At 44.2% G+C, this 24,247-nt stretch overlaps 1 protein-coding gene across 2 annotated transcripts; it reads left to right on the top strand.

Moving 5' to 3' along the window:
• The first annotated feature begins 2,285 nt into the window (after nucleotides 1–2,285).
• Nucleotides 2,286–9,568, top strand: LOC119294697 (ribonuclease TUDOR 1-like). Of its 2 annotated transcripts, none has more exons than XM_037572941.1 (17): nucleotides 2,286–2,436; nucleotides 3,664–3,821; nucleotides 4,320–4,394; nucleotides 4,517–4,630; nucleotides 4,711–4,815; nucleotides 4,931–5,137; nucleotides 5,219–5,437; nucleotides 5,530–5,637; nucleotides 5,766–5,936; nucleotides 6,020–6,220; nucleotides 6,321–6,683; nucleotides 6,769–6,999; nucleotides 7,076–7,261; nucleotides 7,341–7,418; nucleotides 7,503–7,697; nucleotides 8,150–8,527; nucleotides 9,074–9,568. In XM_037572941.1, the coding sequence occupies exons 2-17, from the start codon at nucleotides 3,672–3,674 to the stop codon at nucleotides 9,260–9,262; spliced, it is 2,970 nt and encodes a 989-aa protein (XP_037428838.1). In that variant the 5' UTR covers nucleotides 2,286–2,436; nucleotides 3,664–3,671; the 3' UTR covers nucleotides 9,263–9,568. The 2 variants fall into 2 exon arrangements, with proteins under 2 accessions (XP_037428838.1, XP_037428837.1); XM_037572940.1 differs by having other exon boundaries at nucleotides 4,514–4,630.
• The last annotated feature ends 14,679 nt before the right edge of the window (nucleotides 9,569–24,247 follow it).

Genomic DNA, 24,247 nt, shown 5'->3' with positions numbered 1-24,247 from the left:
GGTTCCGGCGACGCAAGCCATGACGACCAAGGTTAGGCAGGCGCCAACGTGCGCAGTGTCCTCGTTTCCCCTTTGGTGCTAAGGGGGCAAGCGCAGGCGCGGAGTACCGAGGCTTCAGGCAAAGGTTTCCATACCGGTGCAACGAGATCAAGACCAGTACGACGATAGAACGAAGGTCATCGTGGAGCCCAAGACGGCGTCACCACCAGTGCCTTTGACATGCGAAGACCACCTTTAGTCAGGATAGCTTGTACTAGCTACCCCCTTCAAATTGGCAGTTGTTGGATCCCTTCCCGCTCAATATTTGGGAAGAGGACCAGGGCCTCTACAAATAGGACTAGCCACCACCATAGAGGGACGAATCCATTCGGACCAGAACCACCACCGAGCGCAAGAACACCTCGCCTCAGGAGGCTGTTCTTCCTCTTGTATTGTTCATCATCAGCCCAAGAGGCAATCCGCCACCACCACACTGGAGTAGGGTATTACACCACAATGGTGGCCTGAACTAGTATAAACCTTGTGTCTCTTGTGTTGTGATTTGATCGAGCTAAGCTTAAAGACTGTGGCGAGGCTGATAGGCGAGATCGGTAGGGGGAAGATCTTCGTGCGCACCCCAGTGTTCGAACCTCAAGGGTTTTGCCGGAACCCGAGATCCGACACTAAGCAAGCCCGTGTTTCGGTAATTCCGATCATTTCAACTCGGTAATTCCGAAGTGAAGCAACAAGGTTACATAAACTTGGTCAGTGCAAATCGCTGGAACCGATCGTCATCTCGATGAGATCGAAACTCTTGGGTTTGGCTGTGGCAATGTATAGGATCAACTTGGTGAGTCCGGATGGGATCTTTTCGGTGGGACCGAGTTGGCTTTTTAGGGTTTGGACATATATGACTTGGAGAAAGTGGTTGATGGTTTTTGGAGCAATATCATCAAGTACTTAAGCATTTGAGTCATGATCAGAACCTCATCCCCTTTTAATAGTATTGGCTTTCCTATGGACTCAACGTGATCCTGTGAGTCTTGAAGCTTTGCCAATCCATATGTCCTTAGCATTTTGAGGGGTCCAGATTCTCATGTCCTTGCCATGTGAATCATTAAAAATTTCTGAAATCTATCTTGCATAAGCATTAGTTCAATAACATATATGTTGTCATGAATTATCAAAGCCATCCAAGGATTAGTTGCACTTCCAAACTGCTAGCTTCCTAGTGACACACTTCCTCCGCTCGTCATTGGAAGGCAGACGACTATGTGTTTTTTCGCGGTAGCGTAGAATTATAATTTAAAATCGAGAATTCCACGAAACTGGTCCCCACAAATTTCATGATAATAATTATGGGAATTGTGTCTATTGTATATTTTTTCCCGGGAATTTATGCATCAATTTGGCAGCGACACACAACAAATACCCGCTACGATCTTTCCTCCAGCCTCTAACAACCACTTCCCAACTACCTTCATCATAATTGCTAACACCCCTCCCCCCCCCCAAAAAAAAATATAACGCCACATGTACCCTTTTCTCTTATCGACGGTACCAATCAAAGCACAATAGCCGAGCATATCCCATAATGAATGTATAAAGTGGCGTATCCAATATTTACTGCAACTCGAGGACTTTAATAGAAAGTGAATGTAAAATCTCAATCTAAGTAGTGGATACACAAATTCCAATAAACGACGACACTGTGAGCTAAACATCGACCTCCGTAATTGGAAGGCCATACATGATACATCATACCGGTGTTATTGTGACAATCAAACCAATAAAGAGAGAATCAACAGTCCTCTATCCTTTCCCATTGTTGGAGTAACTATCATCAACAACATGACGCCGAAATCCTCCTCCTCACTAACATCCAAGACAAACCCAACTAAAAGGAAGACCAACCCCAACTAAACCCAGATCGATGATAGAAACAGTTGGAAAGCATTGAACAAACTCTGTAGGGTGGATAAAGCTGCTGTATCATCTGTCCCAAGGCCCCAACAGCTTTCATCCCCTTTGGGGCGATGGATGGATAGGTAGATAGACTACAACCTCGTCACTTCCCCAAAAGAAACCCAGCCAGCCAGCCAGCAGCAGGCTATGACGTAGCGCGCAGCAACCTCGTCCTCTTTCTCGCTTGCGCGTCACGATATCTATCCATCCATCCTCACGTGCGTGCAGCGGAAAGCCCGGCCCAGGAGCCCGCCCGCCGGCCCGCGAGGGAATTAATACGGAGGAGAAGGTTCCAAAAAAATGCCGATGATGATATTATAAATGGGGGCAGTGGGCGTCGCTCCACTCCAGCGTTTTTTTTCCTCCCTCATTCGGATCGGGATCAGAGAGAGATCCTCCCTCCCCCTCCTCCTCCTCCCCGGATCAGGCCGGCCAAACCCCCTCCTCTCCCGGATCTCGGATCGGGAGGCGGAGGCCGACCCCTCCCCCAAGGTGAGACCGCTCGCCGGCGCCGGCGCCCCTCCCCTTCTCCCTCCCTCGCCGCCGCTCGCCGATGAATCCGTACTAGTTCGCCGGCCGGTGAATTGCCCGTTCTAATCTGGCTGCCAGATGCGCCCTGGTTCCATTCCCGATCTCCTCCTCTGCTAGTTGTAATCCAGCCTTCGAAGCTCGGAGGATGCGCAGGTGTAATCTGCGCTGTTCTCGCGATCCCTGCAGTTTTTGCCCGCCCATCCGCGCGATAGATGTTGAGCAGCGTGCTCCTGATTTGACAGTTTCCGGGCTCTGTTTTCGTTCGAGCGGTAGTTCGTGGTCGTTTACGGTAGATTTTTCCTAGATCCGTTCGGAGGTACCGTCGATATTTTTTTTGTGTTGGGTTTAACGTAGTAGATCTAGTGGTTTTTTTCGTGCAATTTTTTATACGGCGGTGCTTTCCCGCAAAACGAGGCGGCAGGGGGGTTATCACTGTCAGCGGCGAGCGTCGCAGATCTGTAGGGACATGTTTGTTGGTCAGCGTGTAGGTAGGGTGGGGTGGGGGCATCACATCAGGCCCTTGCACCACATGGGAAGTTGCTAAAAATGAACACGTTCCGGAAAAGGAAACATGGGGGAAAGCTGCGCCCGGAGGGTTTAGCCTTGTGCCCACCACAATTTTTGGGTGCATGGCAGCCGGCTTTTTAGCCATGGCTCACGGCTACACAAGAGAGGGAGACAGCGCAATCAGTTCAGGTCAGCCGGGTCACAGATCCGGAGGCTCAGGAATTCTAACGAGGTTCTTTAATAATTGGCTAGTTACAGATTTACACAGGCTGCTAGTGTTACAGCTCTGTTCATGTCTGCCTGGACGAATTTCTGTGGGTATCAGGTTGTATTTAGATTCGTACATTTTGTGTGCATTGCTCCGCCCTTCCGCTATGCTCTGAGCCGTGGCTGAAAGGTTCTGTGATGTTAGGATTGGAGTGCATTGATTTTGCAACATTTAAACAGCAGCAGCCATTTATGTCAAAATGTTAACATTGTGGTGATTAATCATTTTCAACTCACATGTGACCGGTCATGTTTTTCTTTCTTTCTAGCCACCTATGGCCTGTGAAATCCAAATGCAATTAAAATTATGAAACATGCATGTATTAGCACAAGATTGTTGAATTATATGGAGGTCTCAACTAAATTTGACTTGACAGCTAATGAAGTTCTGTTTCCTTCTGATTGCAAATACAGGTGCTATCATGGCAGCAAACACAGGAGCTTCAGGATGGCTAAGGGGCAAGGTGAAGGCTGTGACGTCTGGAGACTGCCTTCTCATCATGGGGAGCACGAAGGCAGAGATCCCGCCAGAGAAGTCCATCACCCTGTCGTACCTTATGGCCCCAAGGCTGGTAAGATTCAACCTGCCCTTTTAGACAAGGGGAATGTGGTTTACGTTTCAACCTATTGCATGTGTTCATTTCCTCCATTAATTTAGAGGAAGTCACTGGTTTAGTGTATTGTCAGGGGCAGAGTTAGATATAGGCCTGCTCATCTAGGGATGTAATATGTTAGTCATTTTTTTGTTATACATGGTAGTTTCTATGGGCTTTTGGATCTAGGGCCTGAGTTGAAGCCTTGATTTGATTGCCCACGGTCTGCTTCCACCCTTCTCTATAGTGAATTATGTTTACATGCTACGCTTGTGAGCCAATGGAAGTTAGTATTTGGCACAAGAATTTCTCTCCATCATTGCATTTTCATTCCCACTGTTTGACTGTGTTCTGTTTGTATAATATGACACTTAGGAATACATCTATAATAAATTGTTGATATTATTTGTGCAGTACATTTTGTTCTTTTCTCCATCTTTTCTTGTCTGTTGAATCCAAATATTTGTGGTGCTCTAGGCTCGTCGTGGTGGAGTGGATGAGCCATTTGCTTGGGAAAGCAGGGAGTATCTGAGGAAACTCTGCGTAGGAAAGGTACATGATGTGTCTTTCTTTATCTATTCCAAATTCTCCTATGCATGTATTAATATTGAATGTAATAACATAAAAACCACTTCTATTTTCTCTTGGAAATGAAAAACTAAAATATATAGCAGGAGGTCACATTTAGAGTGGATTACACAGCTCCTAACATCGGACGAGAATTTGGCACTGTCTACCTTGGCGACAAGAACGTTGCCTACTTGGTGGTTGCTGCAGGATGGGCAAGGGTGATGACCATTTACTTTTTCCTCAATTGTTTTGTTGTGCCAAATGTTCTCTTAAATTTTGATCTTATTTATTTTATCAGGTGAAGGAGCAAGGCCCCAAGGGGGGTGAACCACTCCCAAATGTCTCTGAGCTTCTAAGGTTGGAGGAAGTTGCTAAGCAACAGGGTTTAGGCCGTTGGAGCAAGGTTTGCTTTCTTTTGGGGTTCCTGCTGTCCTGCAACCATCTTTTCAATTGCATGACACAAATGTTCTATTGAACGATGACCTAATTTTGTGTTCTTATTTTCTGCCAACTTATAGGAACCTGGTGCTGCTGAAGATTCGATAAGAGATCTTCCACCATCAGCAATTGGCGAACTAAGTGGTTTTGATGCAAAGGGTTTTGCAGTTGCAAATAAAGGCAAGAGTCTGGAAGCCATTGTCGAACAAGTTCGCGATGGCAGTACCATTCGTGTTTACTTGCTTCCAAGTTTCCAATTTGTCCAGATATATGTTGCTGGAGTGCAGGTGTGCTTCTCAATAGCTTTTATTTGATTCCATATATATGTTTTCTGTTGGAAAGTAAATATTGAGAATGATGAAATGCAGGCTCCGTCCATGGGGAGACGACCACCGAATCCTACTGTTGTTGCCGAACCAGAGGGCACTACTAACGGCACTACAAATGGTGACGATTCTGGGGAAGCTCCTGCACCACTGACAACAGCACAAAGGCTTGCTGCATCGACAGCCTCTACTGAAGTTCCACCAGATAGGTTTGGAAGAGAAGCTAAGCATTTCACAGAGACTCGAGTTCTGAACAGAGATGTAAGCCACCTTTTCTTTCAGTTGTTTTATCCCATCTTTAGAGTCAACATGTATCATTTTTAATCAGTTTTGTTTTGTATTTTTTTCTCTAGGTGCGGATTGTGGTGGAGGGGACAGACAGTTTCAGTAATATAATTGGTTCGGTGTATTACCCAGATGGTGACACTGCTAAGGACTTGTCCCTTGAGCTTGTTGAAAATGTATGACTAATTATTTATCCATATTCATTTCGGGTTCATGTTATTCATTCTAAGAAGCAAGAATAGCTATTATTTACTTTTTCAGACATTTTGCATTTGTTAACTGTTCTGTAACCTTCCCATTACAGGGTCTTGCGAAATATGTGGAGTGGAGTGCGAACATGCTAGATGTTGAAGTTAAAATAAAGCTGAAGAATGCTGAACTTCAGGCAAAAAAGGAACAGCTGAGAATTTGGACTGGATTTAAGCCACCAGTGACAAATTCGAAGCCAATCCATGATCAGAAATTCACTGGAAAAGTGGGTTTCATGTTCTCAGTAGCAGTCTTTTGATCATGATTCTTGTGACTTAACTAATTTGGTTCATATTGATGTCTTTGTAGGTGGTAGAAGTTGTGAGTGGAGATTGTATTATTGTTGCTGATGATGCTGCTCCTTATGGAAGTCCTTCAGCAGAACGTCGGGTTAATCTTTCAAGTATTAGAGCTCCTAAACTCGGCAATCCTCGCAGGGAGGACAACAAGCCCGACAAATTTGCTCGTGAATCTAAGGAATTCTTGCGCACACGGTTGATTGGCAAACAGGTATGTATGGGCTGCTCATATTCTTACTGAAGTTACAATGATGAGAAGTTGATTTCTTAGTTGAGAAGTGACTGATATATCCCTTTTTTCAAAATTTCAGGTGACTGTGGAAATGGAATATTCTAGAAGGATCAGCACCATGGATGGACAGAATGCTGTGCCTGTAATGAACTCGGCTGATACCAGAGTTTTGGATTATGGTTCAGTTTTTCTAGGTTCGCCATCACCGGCGGACGGAGATGACACATCTTCTGCTCCAAGCACAGGCACCCAGCCTAAAATTAATGTTGCTGAGCTTTTGCTCTCACGGGGCTTCGCTGAGATATCAAAACACCGTGACTACGAGGAAAGATCACATTATTTTGATGCTCTATTAGCGGCTCACTCACGTGCTGAGAAAGCAAAGAAAGGAATTCACTCTGACAAACTTCCTCCTGTGATGCATATAACAGATTTAACAATGGTTGGCATTCTTGCTTGTTCCAGTAGTTTCCTTTGACATTTGCTCTGCACCTTTATTAATAGATTGTTATGAATGCATATCTCAGGTTAACTCTAAGAAGGCCAAAGATTTCCTTCCCTTCCTGCAGCGGAATAGAAGGCATACTGCTGTTGTTGAATATGTTTTCAGTGGTCATCGTTTCAAACTAACAATTCCGAAGGAGACTTGCAGCATTGCTTTTTCATTGTCTGGTGTTAGGTGCCCTGGTAAAGATGAGCCCTACTCGAGCGAAGCTATTGCTTTGATGAGGAGGATGATTCTACAGCGTGATGTGGAGGTATGGCATTTGCTGCCTCTCTACTTTGTCCATATCTTCATACTCAATATCTGAAGGAAACCAAATCATTTTGCAGATTGAGGTTGAAACAGTTGATAGAACTGGAACATTCATAGGTTCCTTGTGGGAGTCTAAGACCAACGTGGGTTCTGTTCTTTTAGAGTCTGGCTTGGCCAAGCTTAGTTCATTTGGCTTGGATAGGATTCCAGATGCTCATGTCCTCACAAGAGCTGAAAAGTTAGCAAAGCAGCAGAAACTGAAGGTAACCAGTTATACCGTGCTACATCTTTTAGGAAGTACATAATAGTTTTTTTGTTTGTTACTGACTCCTATTTATCAAGATATGGGAGAACTACGTCGAGGGTGAAGAAGTTACTAATGGGTCAGCCTCTGAATCCAAACAAAAGGAAATTCTCAAGGTTTGTTGATGAAAAAACATTGGAAGTAGTTGATTTTTGTTGTTACTAAAATAGTGCTGACATGGCTCTGTTACCTGACTTCAGGTTGTTGCTACCGAGGTTCTTGGTGGTGGAAAGTTCTATGCCCAGACAGTAGGTGACCAGAGAGTAGCTTCCATCCAACAACAGCTTGCATCCTTGAAACTTAAGGAGGCACCAGTCATTGGTGCTTTTAATCCTGGGAAGGGAGAAATAGTCCTTGCTCAGTTTAGCCTCGACAACTCTTGGAATAGAGCCATGGTATGACTACAGTTCATTCACTCATGTTAAAACTAACTAATTATTCTTGTATCAAGGTCATAGATTGGCTATTAAATTCAGACTCTGGTTTCAGCAATGTCTTTAATAGATACTTAGACCTGTCATTAGCTGTTAACTTGACGCATTTAACAAATATCAGTTTCTACTTAAGCCGCTGGACCTTAGGAATTGGTGTGCTTGTTAGGATCATTTAGGTGAAGTGATAGATGCTGACTGTCAGACTTGAGTACCTAACAGTGCACATGACAATGCTATTTGCAGTATCTTGCCAAGTTGACAGTATTATTGAAAATGCATGCTTGATGTCCCATTTCAGTTCCATACTACATGCTTATATTTGTTCTTCTCATGATGACTAATTAGTTTTACATATTTGTTTATAATAAAATGATACAATATCCTAAGGAGCACTTCCATCATAATTCCTGCAGATTGTTAATGGACCCCGAGGAGCTGTAGAGTCTGTAGATGACAAATTTGAAGTATTCTACATTGATTTTGGTAACCAAGAAGTTGTTCCTTACAACCGCATACGGCCTGCAGACCCATCAGTATCCTCCTCTCCTCCTCTTGCTCAGCTGTGCAGCCTTGCCTTCATCAAAGTGCCTGGTCTGGAAGATGATAATGGTCAGGAAGCAGCAGAGTATCTTAGCGAATGCTTGCTAAGCAGTTCAAAACAATACCGGGCAATGATCGAAGAGCGTGACACTACTGGTGGAAAAGTGAAGGGACAAGGCACTGGACCTGTTCTCATTGTGACTCTTGTTGATCCAGAGACAGAATCCAGCATCAATGCTGCCATGCTTGAGGTTTGTGCTATTGCCTGTTATGCATTATGAATTGCTTGTTAGCTTTGTTTATTGGCTGGTGGGTTCATGCAAAGTCTGCTTTGATCTTTCCATGAGGAGCTTCCTTTATGGAAATAATTTGCTATGAAAATAGGTTGGAGAATATTTCTTAAGCAGTTTGAGTAGGTTTGCACAATAACCCAGTATGACTCACATTTTCTTAAGATTGATCTTGAAAATGATACAATAGTAATGGAATATCACTTGCCTACCCTCTCCATATTTTTATTTTGGAATTGTAACTTTGAAAATGCTTATTTAGGATTGTTATCCGCTAGTTTCTTCCTTCTTAAGCTTGAAGAAACATATGGATTCTGGGGGTTATGGAAACATCGTATGAGTTATAACGTGTTGGTTACTTTTTTTGAGGTCGGCATGCGAGTTATATTTCAATGATATTCCGCATTAACATTATTAAGACTGGTAGATAACCTAGATGCATATTTATGTATTTTGTAAAACCCATCTTGATCCCTAAACCTAATACGCTCATGCTAATATGTGCAGGAAGGGCTTGCCCGACTTGAAAGGGGCAAGAGATGGGACACCAAGGAGAGGAAGACGGCTCTCGAGAACCTGGAGCAGTTCCAGGAGAAGGCGAAGAAGGAGAGGCTGCGGCTGTGGCAGTATGGAGACGTCGAATCCGACGAGGAAGATCAAGCCCCCGGCGGGAGGAGACCCCCGCCGCGTCGGTAGATGAGGGAGGAAGGCAGTGGCGCAGTCATGGTTTAGATATGAAAGTTTTGGACACCGAGCGGAACTCAGTGGAGAGCTTATATATGAAAACTAGCGAGAGAGAGAGAGAGAGAAGACTATATTTATGCAATTAGAAGAGAACTATATACATTGTTTTTCCCCTAAGCTCAATAAGGTCTGTGTCCTGTGTGGACTGCGTTTCTTCTTTGTAGAGACAGAACATAATATAATACCGAGGATTGCAGTCAAATGGAAATTAATTTCAGGTTTGCAACTTTAATGTACCAAATAAAGTGACTTATTGCATCCTGTGTTGTTATGTTTCGTTTTGCATATGCTGGTAAAGATAGTTTTCTACTTGTCCGCATGTAATCTGCTGCATGGCATTTTAGCAGCATGTTGGGGAGTCAGAAGGCAGTGAGCTCTCTATGTTCAAAATGTCTTTGCCCCTGTCGGGGTGCGCCTCGGCTTGCCGATGCGATCGAGAGGAACTGCACGGTCCAGCAGCGGCGCTTCTTCCAGCAGCGGCGCTTCTTTGCCGGCGAGCCCAAGGCTCTTTTCCGGTGACAAGAAATTTTTTCTTTGCATGTTAGAGAGTGGGTGAGGTGGGGGCGGTGCTTCCCGTCGCTTCAGCGCCTCCCTCCTGATCGGGGTTAGAAGTGAGGTGGCGGCGGCGAACCTCATACCTTGTGCCGTGGTCCCCACCTCTATATGGCACAGCGCGACAGGGGCCCACCAGCCTTGCTTGGGCTGGACGCCCCCGATCAGGGTGTGGGTCAAGGGCCCAATGGGCCGTTGGGCCCATTGGGATAGAGATCAATCTAAGAACATGCTGTCCCGAGTGTCCAAGTTTCTATTTGCAGTATACTTACAAACATGTTCTAGACTTGTAAAGTACATACATCCATTACTATTTCATTTCTCAGATTCGACAACAATACTTTCCTTAGTAGAAAGATTCAATAAGCCAAAGACCCGAGTTCTTGAAAGAGGACAAACGAGTAGAAGTCGAAAGAAGAAACTTAGATTGAATATATAGCAACCATATGCAAAACTTGTCCCAACAAGAATATTCGAAGAAGATGGAACATACCACAAAACAGCAAACCTGTGCCGGATAAGGTTCTGTTATACCTCTCCGGCTCTCTCGTTGTTGTTACTATCATTGAGGCCTCTCGGTCACTCATAACAGAATAGCTTCGGTCATTTTCCTCTATCCACTACTCATAGAACACAAGGGTTCTAACCAAAAAAAAAAAGAACATGGGACTTCAAGAAGAAGAACAGAGTGAACGGTTTCAGTACAACTCTACGGTTTTACTACGTACACACTTCTTGCACCGACTGTTGATCGAAGTATCTATCACTTGAGAAACGGTCCCTGGTGTCACAGAAAGGTATATTGCTTCCCGTTTATGATGTGATTACAGATATGTGCACACGAATAGGACCGTGAATACAGGAAATACACAAACGGCTTTCTAAATCTTGACGTAGATCGGGAGCCCACAATCTGTTTAGAACACATGTGCCCTAAAGCCCAAAGCCTAGAGACTCTTTTTAACGAAATCAGATTCTCTCATGTTTTCTGTTTTTCCAATAAATTATCCTGTTTGACTCGCCATCGACAATAGGCGATGTACCTCAACACCTTTGTAAAAGAAGCTAGCACACAAAACCTTGAAATTTGGACCCTAATAACTGGCGTCCGTTCCCTGAGAGCCCTGCTGCCAGCGAATGACTCGGGCAATCCCTAAACGGCGCCTTAAGTGCCACTTAGAGGGTTGTCAGTACAGGGCGCACACACCCTTAGCGGGGCGGCCCAATTGTTTTTCTGTTTTCACCTGGGATTTCAACATTTTTTTCTTTTCCTTCCTGTTCTTTTCAAACTGTATGAACTTTTTTAAAAATCGTGATTTTTTTTCAAGATTAATGTTTTTTTCAGTTTTTTTGAACTTTTTTGAAATCGATGATTTTTTTCAGGTTTGATGAAGTATTTCCAATTCAATGAACTTTTTAAAAAATTTGAACGTTTTAAAAACTCGGTGATTTTTTTTCAAATTCGTGAACTTTTTTTAGGTCTGTGTTTCTTTTTCAAATCTGTGAACATTTTTTTGAATTTTAGTTTGTTGTTATTGTTTATTTGTTTCGTTTTTTCACTGGTGAACGATTGACCAATCAGGTGGTCAACTGCAACCGTGTCAAGATGATCGAGCAAACCAGAGTAACTATCGAGCGTTTGTCTCTATTCTTGGGCCAGCCACAAGCGGGGGCGCCTGGGTGTCGAAAAACTCAAGCTATAGGAGCTCCCAGTGACTCCGCTCGATCCCGTGAAGCAAGCGAACCAATTCGTTCACTAGGGAGCACCCCGAGCGCGAACCCCCCCTGTAAAGGCATATTTATCCCCAAGGTGTTTTGGTGATTGATGACAATGCTTATGCGGACTAATCGTGTGCGTTGAGTTCTTTCAGAGATTCATCCTTTGGCACGAGACGATTACCTCCCCTCGGTGTTTTATTCAAGACGGTGTAGCTCCTTCGTTTCTCTGTTGGTGGACTAGTTTAGTAGGAGTCACCGTACTATCAAGAGGGATCCGCTTTGGTAAGGCTAAGGTGGAATCAACACGTACACATCCTTATCACACCCGATGTTCCTTTCCGCTTCATTGGAGCTATCTTTCCTCTCCTTGCCTGCCCTGTCCTGTCCCAGTGGTAGTACCGCGGTCCTCAGCGGTAGTACTGCCGAAGCACGTCAAGCGGTAGTACCGCTTGCGGTCTTCGGCCGTAGTACCGCAGTGGTTCCGGGCTACTACCGCCTCGACTCGAGACCGCTGTTTTTCGTGTCGGGTTTTACGGTACTAGTAGCGGCAGTAGTGGCGGTAGTACCGCTCTAAGCGGTAGTACCGCCCATACTTCCGCGGTAGTACCGCTCTGGGTCCAGGACCCTGCAACCCTCGTCAGCGCGGCAGTACCGCTGGGAGGGAACGGTAGTACCGCTTGTCAGCGGTAGTACCGCCCTGCCCAAGCGGTAGTACCGCTCTATGCGTGGCTGTTTGGGGGGTAACGGTTGGATTGTTTTCCCCACTATATAAAGGTGTCTTCTTCCCCAAAGTTGACTTACCTCTTCCCCCAAAAGCTCCATTGTTGCTCCAAGCTCCATTTTCGCCCGATCTCTCTTCCTAGCCAATCAAACTTGTTGATTTGCTTGGGATTGGTTGAGAAGGCCCCGATCTACACTTCCACCAAGAGAAATTTGATTCCCCCACTAATCCCTAGCTGATCTTGTTACTCTTGGGTGTTTGAGCACCCTAGACGGTTGAGGTCACCTCGGAGCCATACTCCATTGTTGTGAAGCTTCGTGGTGTTGCTGGGAGCCTCCAATTAAGTTGTGGAGATTGCCCCAACCTTGTTTGTAAAGGTTCGGTCGCCGCCTTCAAGGGCACCAATAGTGGAGTCACGGCATCGCATATTGTGTGAGGGTGTGAGGAGAATACGGTGGCCCTAGTGGCTTCTTGGGGAGCATTGTGCCTCCACACCGCTCCAACGGAGACGTACTTCCCTTCAAAGGAAGGAACTTCGGTAACACATCCTCGTCTCCACCGGCTCCACTCTTGGTTATCTCGCGCCTTTATTTTTGCAAGCTTACTTGTGTTGTTTCCCTTGCTTGCTCGTGTGCTTGTTGTCGTTGCATCATATAGGTTGTTCACCTAGTTGCTTATCTAGACAACCTACTTTGATGCAAAGTTTAATTTGGTAAAGAAAAGCTAAAATTTTTTTAGTTGCCTATTCACCCCCCCTCTAGTCAACTATATCGATCCTTTCAATTGGTATCAGAGCCTCGTCTCTTTATTAAGGACTTTGCCGTCCGAAGAGTATGGTTGACACCGTAGACGGTGAGAAGGAGGAGCACTCCGGTGTGAATCCGATCTCGTCTACGGGTAATGGGGAACCATGGTGTCCCGTGAGGAATTTAATGTGGCCTTGGACACATTGAAAACCTCCATGACAACCATGGTTGAAAGCATGTTTAATAAATTCTTAGAAGGACTTAAATGAAGGAAATATGCCCTAGAGCAATAATAAAGTTATTATTTATTTCCTTATATCATGATAAATGTTTATTATTCATGCTAGAATTGTATTAACCGGAAACATAATACATGTGTGAATACATAGACAAACAGAGTGTCACTAGTATGCCTCTACTTGACTAGCTCGTTAATCGAAGATGGTTATGTTTCCTAACCATAGACATGAGTTGTCATTTAATTAACGGGATCACATCATTAGGAGAATGATGTGATTGACATGACCCATTCCGTTAGCTTAGCACACGATCGTTTAGTATTCTTCTATTGCTTTCTTCATGACTTATACATGTTCCTATAACTATGAGATTATGCAACTCCCGTTTACCGGAGGAACACTTTGGGTGCTACCAAACGTCACAACGTAACTGGGTGATTATAAAGGAGTACTACAGGTGTCTCCAAAGGTACATGTTGGGTTGGCGTATTTCGAGATTAGGTTTTGTCACTCCGATTGTCGGAGAGGTATCTCTGGGCCCTCTCGGTAATGCACATCACTATAAGCCTTGCAAGCAATGTGACCAATGAGTTGGTTACGGGATGATGCATTACGTAACGAGTAAAGAGACTTGCCGGTAACGAGATTGAACTAGGTATTGGATACCGACGATCAAATCTCGGGCAAGTAACATATCGATGACAAAGGGAACAACGTATGTTGTTATGCGGTTTGACCGATAAAGATCTTCGTAGAATATGTAGGAGCCAATATGGGCATCCAGGTTCCGCTATTGGTTATTGACCAAGAATAGTTCTAGGTCATGTCTACATAGTTCTCGAACCCGTAGGGTCCGCACGCTTAAGGTTTCGATGACAGTTATATTATGAGTTTATGAGTTTTGATGTACCGAAGGAGTTCGGAGTCCCGGATGAGATCGGGGACATGACGAGGAGTCTCGAAATGGTCGAGACGTAAAGATCGATATATTGGACGACTATATTCGGAGTTCGGAAAGGTTCCGAGTGATTCGGGTATTTTTCGGAGTACCGGAGAGTTATGGGAATTCGCCGGGGAGTATATGGGCCTTATTGGGCCATACGGGAATAGAGGAGAGAGGCCGAAAGGAAGGAGGCGCGCAGCCCCCCTCTGGTCCGAATTGGACAAGGGGTGCGGCCCCCCTTTCCTTCCTCCTCTCCCCCTCTTTCCACTTCTCCTACTCCAACAAGGAAGGAGGGAGTCCTACTCCCGGTGGGAGTAGGTATCCCCTTGGCGCGCCCCCTCCTAGGCCGGCCGCACCTCCCCCTCCCTCCTTTATATACGGGGGCAGGGGGCACCCCACAATAACACAAGTTGATCTACGGATCGTTCCTTAGCCGTGTGCGGTGCCCCCCTCCACCATATTCCACCTCGGTCATATCGTCGCGGAGTTTAGGCGAAGCCCTGCGCCGGTAGAGCATCATCATCGTCACCACACCGTCGTGCTGACTGAACTCATCCCCGACACTTTGCTGGATCGGAGTCCGGGGATCGTCATCGAGCTGAACGTGTGCTGAACTCGGAGGTGCCGTACGTTCGGTACTTGGATCAGTCGGATCGTGAAGACGTACGACTACATCAACCGCGTTGTCATAACGCTTCCGTTTACGGTCTACGAGGGTACGTGGACAATACTCTCCCCTCTTGTTGCTATGCCATCACCATGATCTTGCGTGTGCGTAGGAATTTTTTTGAAATTACTACGTTACCCAACAGTGGCATCCGAGCCAGGTTTTATGCGTTGATGTTATATGCACGAGTAGAACACAAGTGAGTTGTGGGCGATACAAGTCATACTGCTTACCAGCATGTCATACTTTGGTTCGGCGGTATTGTGAGATGAAGCGGCCCGGACCGACATTACGCGTACGCTTACGCGAGACTGGTTCCACCGTTGCGAGCACTCGTGCTTAAAGGTGGCTGACGGGTGTGTGTCTCTCTCACTTTAGCTGAATCGAGTGTGGCTACGCCCGGTCCTTGCGAAGGTTAAAACAGCACTAACTTGACGAACTATCGTTGTGGTTTTGATGCGTAGATAAGAACGGTTCTTGCTAAGCCCGTAGCAGCCACGTAAAATTTGCAACAACAAAGTAGAGGACGTCTAACTTGTTTTTGCAGGGCATGTTGTGATGTGATATGGTCAAGACGTGATGCTATATTTTATTGTATGAGATGATCATGTTTTGTAACCGAAGTTATCGGCAACTGGCAGGAGCCATATGGTTGTCGCTTTATTGTATGAAATACAAACGCCCTGTAATTGCTTTACTTTATCACTAAGCGGTAGCGATAGTCGTAGAAGCAATAGATGGCGTAACGACAACGATGCTACGGTGGAGATCAAGGTGTCGCGCCGGTGATGATGGTGATCACGACGGTGCTTTGAAGATGGAGATCACAAGCACAAGATGATGATGGCCATATCATATCACTTATATTGATTGCATGTGATGTTTATCTTTTATGCATCTTATTTTGCTTTGATTGATGGTAGCATTATAAGATGATTTCCCACTAAATTTCAAGGTACAAGTGTTCTCACTAAGTATGCACCGTTCCGAAAGTTCGTCGTGCCGAGACACCACATGATCGGGTGTGATAAGCTCTACGTTCACATACAACGGGTGCAAGCTAGTTTGCACACGCAGAATACTCGGGTTAAACTTGACGAGTCTAGCATATGCATATATGGCTTCGAAACACTAAGACCGAAAGGTCAAGCGTGAATCATATAGTAGATATGATCAACATAGTGATGTTCACCATTGAAGATGGAGATCAAAGGCACAAGATGATGATGGCCATATCATATCACTTATATTGATTGCATGTGATGTTTATCCTTTATGCATCTTATCTTGCTTTGATTGATGGTAGCATTTTAAGATGATCTCTCACTTAATAATCAAGAAGTGTTCTCCCTGAGTATGCACCGTTGCCAAAGTTCGTCATGCCCAGACACCAAGTGATGATCGGGTGTGATAAGCTCTACGTCCATCTACAACGGGTGCAAGACAGTTTTGCACACGCGGAATACTCAGGTTAAACTTGACGAGCCTAGCATATGCAGATATGGCCTCGGAACACGGAGACCGAAAGGTCGAGCGTGAATCATATAGTAGATATGATCAACATAGTGATGTTCACCATTGAAAACTACTCCATCTCACGTGATGATCGGTTATGGTTTAGTTGATTTGGATCACGTGATCACTTAGAGGATTAGAGGGATGTCTTTCTAAGTGGGAGTTCTTAAGTAATATGATTAATTGAACTTAAATTTATCATGAACTTAGTACCCGGTAGTGTTTTGCAAATTATGTTGTAGATCAATAGCTTGCGTTGTTGCTTTCATATGTTTATTTTTATATGTTCCTAGAGAAAATTGTGTTGAAAGATGTTAGTAGCAATGATGCGGATTGGATCCGTGATCTGAGGTTTATCCTCATTGCTGCACAGAAGAATTATGTCCTTAATGCACCACTAGGTGACAGACCTATTGCAGGAGCAGATGCAGACATTATGAACATTTGGCTAGCTCAATATGATGACTACTTGATAGTTTAGTGCACCATGCTTAACGGCTTAGAATCGGGACTTCAAAGACGTTTTGAACGTCATGGACCATATGAGATGTTCCAGGAGTTGAAGTTAATATTTCAAGCAAATACCCGAGTTGAGAGATATGAAGTCTCCAACAAGTTCTATAGCTAAAAGATGGAGGAGAATCGCTCAACTAGTGAGCACGTGCTCAGATTGTCTGGGTACTACAATCGCTTGAATCAAGTGGAAGTTAATCTTCCAGATAAGATAGTGATTGACAGAATTCTCTAGTCACCATCACCAAGTTAGTAGAACTTTGTGATGAACTATAGTATGCAAGGGATGACGAAAACGATTCCCGAGCGCTTCGTGATGTTGAAATCAACGAAGTTAGAAATCAAGAAAGAGCATCAAGTGTTGATGGTTGACAAGATCACTAGTTTCAAGAAAAAGGGCAAAGGGAAAGAAAGGGGAACTTCAAGAAGAACGGCAAGCAAGTTGCTGCTCAAGTGAAGAAGCCCAAATCTGGTCCTAAGCCTGAGACTAAGTGCTTCTACTACAAAGGGACTGGTCACTGGAAGCGGAACTACCCCAAGTGATTGGTGGATAAGAAGGATGGCAAAGTGAACATAAGTATATTTGATATTGATGTGTACTTTACTAGTGTTTATAGCAACCCCTCAGTATTTTATACTAGTTCAGTTGCTAAGATTAGTAACTCGAAACGGGATTGCAGAATAAACAGAGACTAGTTGAGGGTGAAGTGACGATGTATGTTGGAAGTGGTTCCAAGATTGATATGATCATCATCGCACACTCCCTATACTTTCGGGATTAGTGTTGAACCTAAATAAGTGTTATTTGGTGTTTGCGTTGAGCATGAATATGATTTGATCATGTTTGTTGCAATACGGTTATTCATTTAAGTTAGAGAATAATTGTTGTTCTATTTACATGAATAGAACCTTCTATGGTCATACACACCAACAAAAAAGGTTTGTTGGATCTCGATCGTAGTAATACACATATTCATAATATTGAAGCCAAAAAGATGCAAAGTTAATAATGATAGTGCAACTTATTTGTGGCACTGCCGTTTGGGTCATATCGGTATAAAGCGCATGAAGAAACTCCATAAAGATGGATTTTCAGAATCACTTGGTTATGAATCATTTGATGCTTGCGAACCGTGCCTATTGGGCAAGATGACTACAAACTCCGTTCTCCGGAACAATGGAACGAGCTACTGACTTATTGGAAATAATACATACCGATGTATGCGATTCAATGAGTGTTGATGCTCGTGGCAAGTATCATTATTTTCTGACCTTCACAAAATGATTTGAGCAGATATGGGTATATCTACTTGATGAAACATAAGTCTGAAATAATTGAAAGGTTCAAAGAATTTCAGAGTGAAGTGGAAAAATCATCGTAACAAGAAAATAAAATTTCTACGATCTGATCGCGGAGACGAATATTTGAGTTACGAGTTTGGTCTTCAATTAAAACAATGTGGAATAGTTTCACAGCTCACGCCATCTGGAACACCACAATGTAATGGTGTGTCCGAACGTCATAACAAGTACTTTATTGGATATAGTGCAATCTATGATGTCTCTTACCGATTTACCACTATCGTTTTGGGGTTATGCATTAGAGACAACTGCATTCACGTTTAATAGGGCACCATCTAAATCCTTTGAGACGACACGGTATGAACTATGGTTTAGCAGTAAACCTAAGTTGTCGTTTCTTAAAGTTTGGAGTTGCGATGCTTATGTGAAAAAGTTTCAACCTGATAAGCTCGAACCCAAATCGGAGAAGTGCGTCTTCATAGAATACCCAAAGGAAACTGTTGGGTACACCTTCTATCACAGATCCGAAGGCAAATTATTCGTTGCTAAGATGGATCCTTTCTAGAGAAGAAGTTTCTCTCGAAAGAAGTGAGTGGGAGGAAAGTAGAACTTGATGAGGTAACTGTACCTGCTCCCTTATTGGAAAGTAGTTCATCATAGAAATCAGTTCCAGTGATTACTACACCAATTAGTGAGGAAGTTAATGATGATGATCATGAAACTTCAGATCAAGTTGCTGCCAAACCTTGTAGGTCTTCCAGAGTAAGATCCGCACCAGAGTGGTACGGTAATCATGTTCTGGAAGTCATGTTACTAGAACATGATGAACCTACGAACTATGAGGAAGCGATGATGAGCCCAGATTCCGCAACATGGCTTGAGGCCATGAGATCTGAGATAAGATCCATGTATGAAAACAAAGTATGGACTTTGATTGACTTGCCAATGATCGGCGAGACATTGAGATTAAATGGATCTTCAAGAGGAAGACGGACGCTGATAGTGTTACTATCTACAAAGCTAGAATTGTCGCAAAAGGTTTTCGACAAGTTCAAGGTGTTGGCTACGATGAGAGTTTTTTCACTCGTATCTATGCTTAAGTCTATCTGAATCATGTTAGCAATTGCCGCATTTTATGAAATCTGGCAAATGGATAAACAAAACTGCATTCCTTAATGGTTTTCTTAAAGAAGAGTTGTATATGATGCAACCAGAAGGTTTTGTCAATCCTAAAGGTGCTCACAAATTGTGCAAGCTCTAGCGCTCCATCTATGGACTGGTGCAAGCATCTCGGAGTTGGAATATATGCTTTGATGAGTTGATCAAAGCATATGGTTTTATACAGACTTTTGGAAAGGCCTGTATTTACAAGAAAGTGAGTGGGAGCACTACAGCCTTTCTGATAAGTATATGTGAATGACATATTGTTGATCGGAAATAATGTAGAATTATTCTGCAAAGCATAAAGGAGTGTTTGAAAGGAGTTTTTCAAAGAAAGACCTCGGTGAAGCTGCATACATATTGAGCATCAAGATCTATAGATATAGATCAAGACGCTTGATAAGTTTTTCAACGAATGCATACCTTGACAAGATTTTGAAGTAGTTCAAAATGGAACAGTCAAAGAAGGAGTTCTTGCCTGTGTTGCAAGTTATGAAGTTGAGTAAGACTCAAGACCCGACCATGGCAGAAAATAGAAAGAGAATGAAAAGTCATTCCCTATGCCTCAGTCATAGGTTCTATAAAGTATGCTATGCTGTGAACCAGACCTATTGTATACCTTGCTCTGAGTTTAACAAAGGAATACAATTTTGATCTAATAGTAGATCACTGGACATCGGTCAAGAATATCCTTAGTGAGGACTAAGGAGATATTTCTCGATTATGGAGGTGATAAAAGAGTTCGTTGTAAAAGTTACATCGGTGCAAACTTTTACACTGATCCAGATGACTCTAAGTCTCAATCTGGATACATATTGAAAGTGGGAGCAATTAGCTAGAGTAGCTCCGTGCAGAGCATTGTAGACATAGGAATTTGCAAAATGCTTACGGATCTGAATGTGACAGACCCGTTGACTAAAATTATCTCACAAGCAAAACATGATCACACCTTAGTACTCTTTGGGTGTTAATCACATAGCGATGTGAACTAGATTACTGACTCTAGTAAACCCTTTGGGTGTTGGTCACATGTCGGTGTGAACTATGGGTGTTAACCACATAAAGATGTGAACTATTGATGTTAAATCACATGGCGATGTGAACTAGATTATTGACTCTAGTGCAAGTGGGAGACTGAAGGAAATATGCCCTAGAGCAATAATAAAGTTATTATTTATTTCCTTATATCATGATAAATGTTTATTATTCATGCTAGAATTGTATTAACCGGAAACATAATACATGTGTGAATACATAGACAAACAGAGTGTCACTAGTATGCCTCTACTTGACTAGCTCGTTAATCGAAGATGGTTATGTTTCCTAACCATAGACATGAGTTGTCATTTGATTAACGGGATCACATCATTAGGAGAATGATGTGATTGACATGACCCATTCCGTTAGCTTAGCACACGATCGTTTAGTATTCTGCTATTGTTTTCTTCATGACTTATACATGTTCCTGTAACTATGAGATTATGCAACTCCCGTTTACCGGAGGAACACTTTGGGTGCTACCAAACGTCACAACGTAACTGGGTGATTATAAAGGAGTACTACAGGTGTCTCCAAAGGTACATGTTGGGTTGGCGTATTTCGAGATTAGGTTTTGTCACTCCGATTGTCGGAGAGGTATCTCTGGGCCCTCTCGGTAATGCACATCACTATAAGCCTTGCAAGCAATGTGACCAATGAGTTGGTTACGGGATGATGCATTACGTAACGAGTAAAGAGACTTGCCGGTAACGAGATTGAACTAGGTATTGGATACCGACGATCAAATCTTGGGCAAGTAACATACCGATGACAAAGGGAACAACGTATGTTGTTATGCGGTTTGACCGATAAAGATCTTCGTAAAATATGTAGGAGCCAATATGGGCATCCAGGTTCCGCTATTGGTTATTGACCAAGAATAGTTCTAGGTCATGTCTACATAGTTCTCGAACCCGTAGGGTCCGCACGCTTAAGGTTTCGATGACAGTTATATTATGAGTTTATGAGTTTTGATGTACCGAAGGAGTTCGGAGTCCCGGATGAGATCGGCGACATGACGAGGAGTCTCGAAATGGTCGAGACGTAAAGATCGATATATTGGACGACTATATTCAGAGTTCGGAAAGGTTCCGAGTGATTCGGGTATTTTTCGGAGTACCGGAGAGTTACGGGAATTCGCCGGGGAGTATATGGGCCTTATTGGGCCATACGGGAATAGAGGAGAGAGGCCGAAAGGAAGGAGGAGCGCAGCCCCCCTCTGGTCCGAATTGGACAAGGGGTGCGGCCCCCCTTTCCTTCCTCCTCTCCCCCTCTTTCCACTTCTCCTACTCCAACAAGGAAGGAGGGAGTCCTACTCCCGGTGGGAGTAGGACTCCCCTTGGCGCGCCCCCTCCTAGGCCGGCCGCACCTCCCCCTCCCTCCTTTATATACGGGGGCAGGGGGGCACCCCACAATAACACAAGTTGATCTACGGATCGTTTCTTATCCGTGTGCGGTGCCCCCCTCCACCATATTCCACCTCGGTCATATCGTCGTGGAGTTTAGGCGAAGCCCTGCGCCGGTAGAGCATCATCATCGTCACCACACCGTCGTGCTGACGGAACTCATCCCCGACACTTTGCTGGATTGGAGTCCGGGGATCGTCATCGAGCTGAACGTGTGCTGAACTCGGAGGTGCCGTACGTTCGGTACTTGGATCAGTCGGATCGTGAAGACGTACGACTACATCAACTGCGTTGTCATAACGCTTCCGCTTACGGTCTACGAGGGTACATGGACAATACTCTCCCCTCTCGTTGCTATGCCATCACCATGATCTTGCATGTGCGTAGGAATTTTTTTGAAATTACTACGTTACCCAACATTAAACTACCTACCTCACCGTTGAAAGTGGGTGATCCTGCTAACAAGGTGACGGATGCTAACTCCGACAAGGGGGAAGCTAATAGTGAGAAGGGTCCTTCTACTAGTGGTAGAAATGGCACCGACATCTTTGCCCATGTGGAACCTCCAACTTATGGAGGACCGATTCCCTCTACTCATTTAAATCATGCCGGCCTCCTCCTAAGATTGTGAAAAATGAGGATTTTGATTCCTGGGTGTATCGCTTCAAGTGTCATTTAAAATCATGTGAATACTAACCTTTGGAGAATCATTGAAGAAGGTTTCTATCCACATGACCGAAGCAACTTCACCCCGAGAGAAGTGGTAGATAATCAATTCAACGAGAGTGCTCTCTTCATCATCCAAGATGCTATCCTTCCCGAAGATCTCCCTCATCTTCGACCCCATGCCATGGCCAAAGACGCATGGCAATGCGTTGTGTCTCTCTATCGAGGAAGTGCTAGCATTCAACGCTCCAACTATGAAGTGGTGCAAGATGAAGCCGATGAGTTTGCAATGAAAGAAGATGAAGAACCTCGTGAGCTCTTTCGAAGAGTGACCAAACTCGCGGTCTCACTCCGAGATCATGGGAGTAAGGACATAGATGACAATTGGATCAAGCGCAAGTTCCTCAAGGCCATGATGCCCTACAACAAGGCCATGTCCTCCGTCATCCGTCAAAGACCGGACTTCCACTCCATGACCTCAAGCGAAGTGTTGGATGAGTTCGTTGCAATGAGCATCTTGGACAAGACCGTCGACAATGCGGTGCTCCATTCTCAAAGGGCAAAGAAGCCCAATCTTGCCTTGAAGGCCAAGGTTATTTTGGAAGAAGAGGAAGAAGAGGAGGATGAGGAGAGCAACCCCGAAGATACGAAATATGATTATCATGAGCACATGGCTCTTGCTTCAAGACAATTTTGGAGCAAGAGGAATTCAAGACCCAACTTCAACAAGAACAACTCAAGTGGTGTCAAGGACAGGCAACGAGCTAGAACTTGTTTCAACTGTGGCAACATGAGCCATTTCGTTGCGGATTGTCCTTACGAGAAGCGGGAAGAAAATGGTAGCAAGTTCATCCAAAAAGACAAAGCCAAGTCCTTCCCCAACAAGAACAACTTCACCAAGAAGACTCCTACTCATGGGTTGGTGGTTCAAGAAGAATACCGTGAGGATGACGATGATGATGATGATAGAGAAGCAATGGCCATGGCATCCGTTGCCATTGCCACATCTCCCCGGATGTCTCTCTTTGATTCACCCAACGAGAACATCACCGCCAAGTGCATCATGGCTAAAGCCACCAACAAGGTAACCCCAACATCAAAACCACCATCATTACTAATCCCCCTTTGACGGATGGAATTGATGAAAGTGAGGGGTCTAATGAAGAAGTAAATGAATTCGAGTCTTTTATGAGTAAGCTCAAGGGCAAATCCAAGAAGCACTTTGTTGCTCTCTTGGAACAACTTGGTGAAGCCAATGACATGATCGAGGATCACGAAGAAACCATCTCTAAGATGGAAGGTCATAGTCGTGACTATGCCGATGAGATATCGGATCTCTCCAATGCTCTTGAGGAAGAGCGTGGGCATCGTTTGGCTCTTGAGGAGTCACACAACGGTAACCATGCCAAGTTAAAGAAAGATCTTGATCATGCTCTTGTTGTGTCTTGTGTGCTAACTTCCGAGAAGGCTAAACTTTGGGTTGATCATGCTAGACTCAAGGAGGAGTTTGATGTACTTGACAAGGCCCACAAGGTCTTGAAGGGTGCACATGCAAACCTCAAGGAGTCTCATGCTCAACTCCAAGTTGAGCTAACCAAGGAAAATGCCACCTTTCCTCATATGGTATTAATTGATAATGCATATGCCACTAACCCGTGTTGTGAGCATGTGCATCTTGTGGAAGAGAATGCCAAATTGAAGGATCAACTTGAGAAAGGCCTTGTGACATGCATTCAAGGTGAGAAGAAC

This window comes from Triticum dicoccoides, chromosome 4B (genome assembly GCF_002162155.2).
Source record: "Triticum dicoccoides isolate Atlit2015 ecotype Zavitan chromosome 4B, WEW_v2.0, whole genome shotgun sequence".
In the NCBI taxonomy this organism is placed as follows: Eukaryota; Viridiplantae; Streptophyta; class Magnoliopsida; order Poales; family Poaceae; genus Triticum; species Triticum dicoccoides.
Note: the sequence above shows the minus strand (reverse complement) of the source record. Positions and strands in the feature narration are given on the sequence as shown.

Excerpts from the sequence above, each read along its gene's own strand:
- LOC119294697 (XM_037572940.1), top strand. The coding sequence starts at position 3,672 with ATGGCAGCAAACACAGGAGCTTCAGGATGGCTAAGGGGCAAGGTGAAG. Across the intron at positions 4,631-4,710 it reads TTGCTGCAGGATGGGCAAGG|GTGAAGGAGCAAGGCCCCAA; the intron begins GTGATGACCATT and ends TTATTTTATCAG. Across the intron at positions 5,638-5,765 it reads CCCTTGAGCTTGTTGAAAAT|GGTCTTGCGAAATATGTGGA; the intron begins GTATGACTAATT and ends TTCCCATTACAG.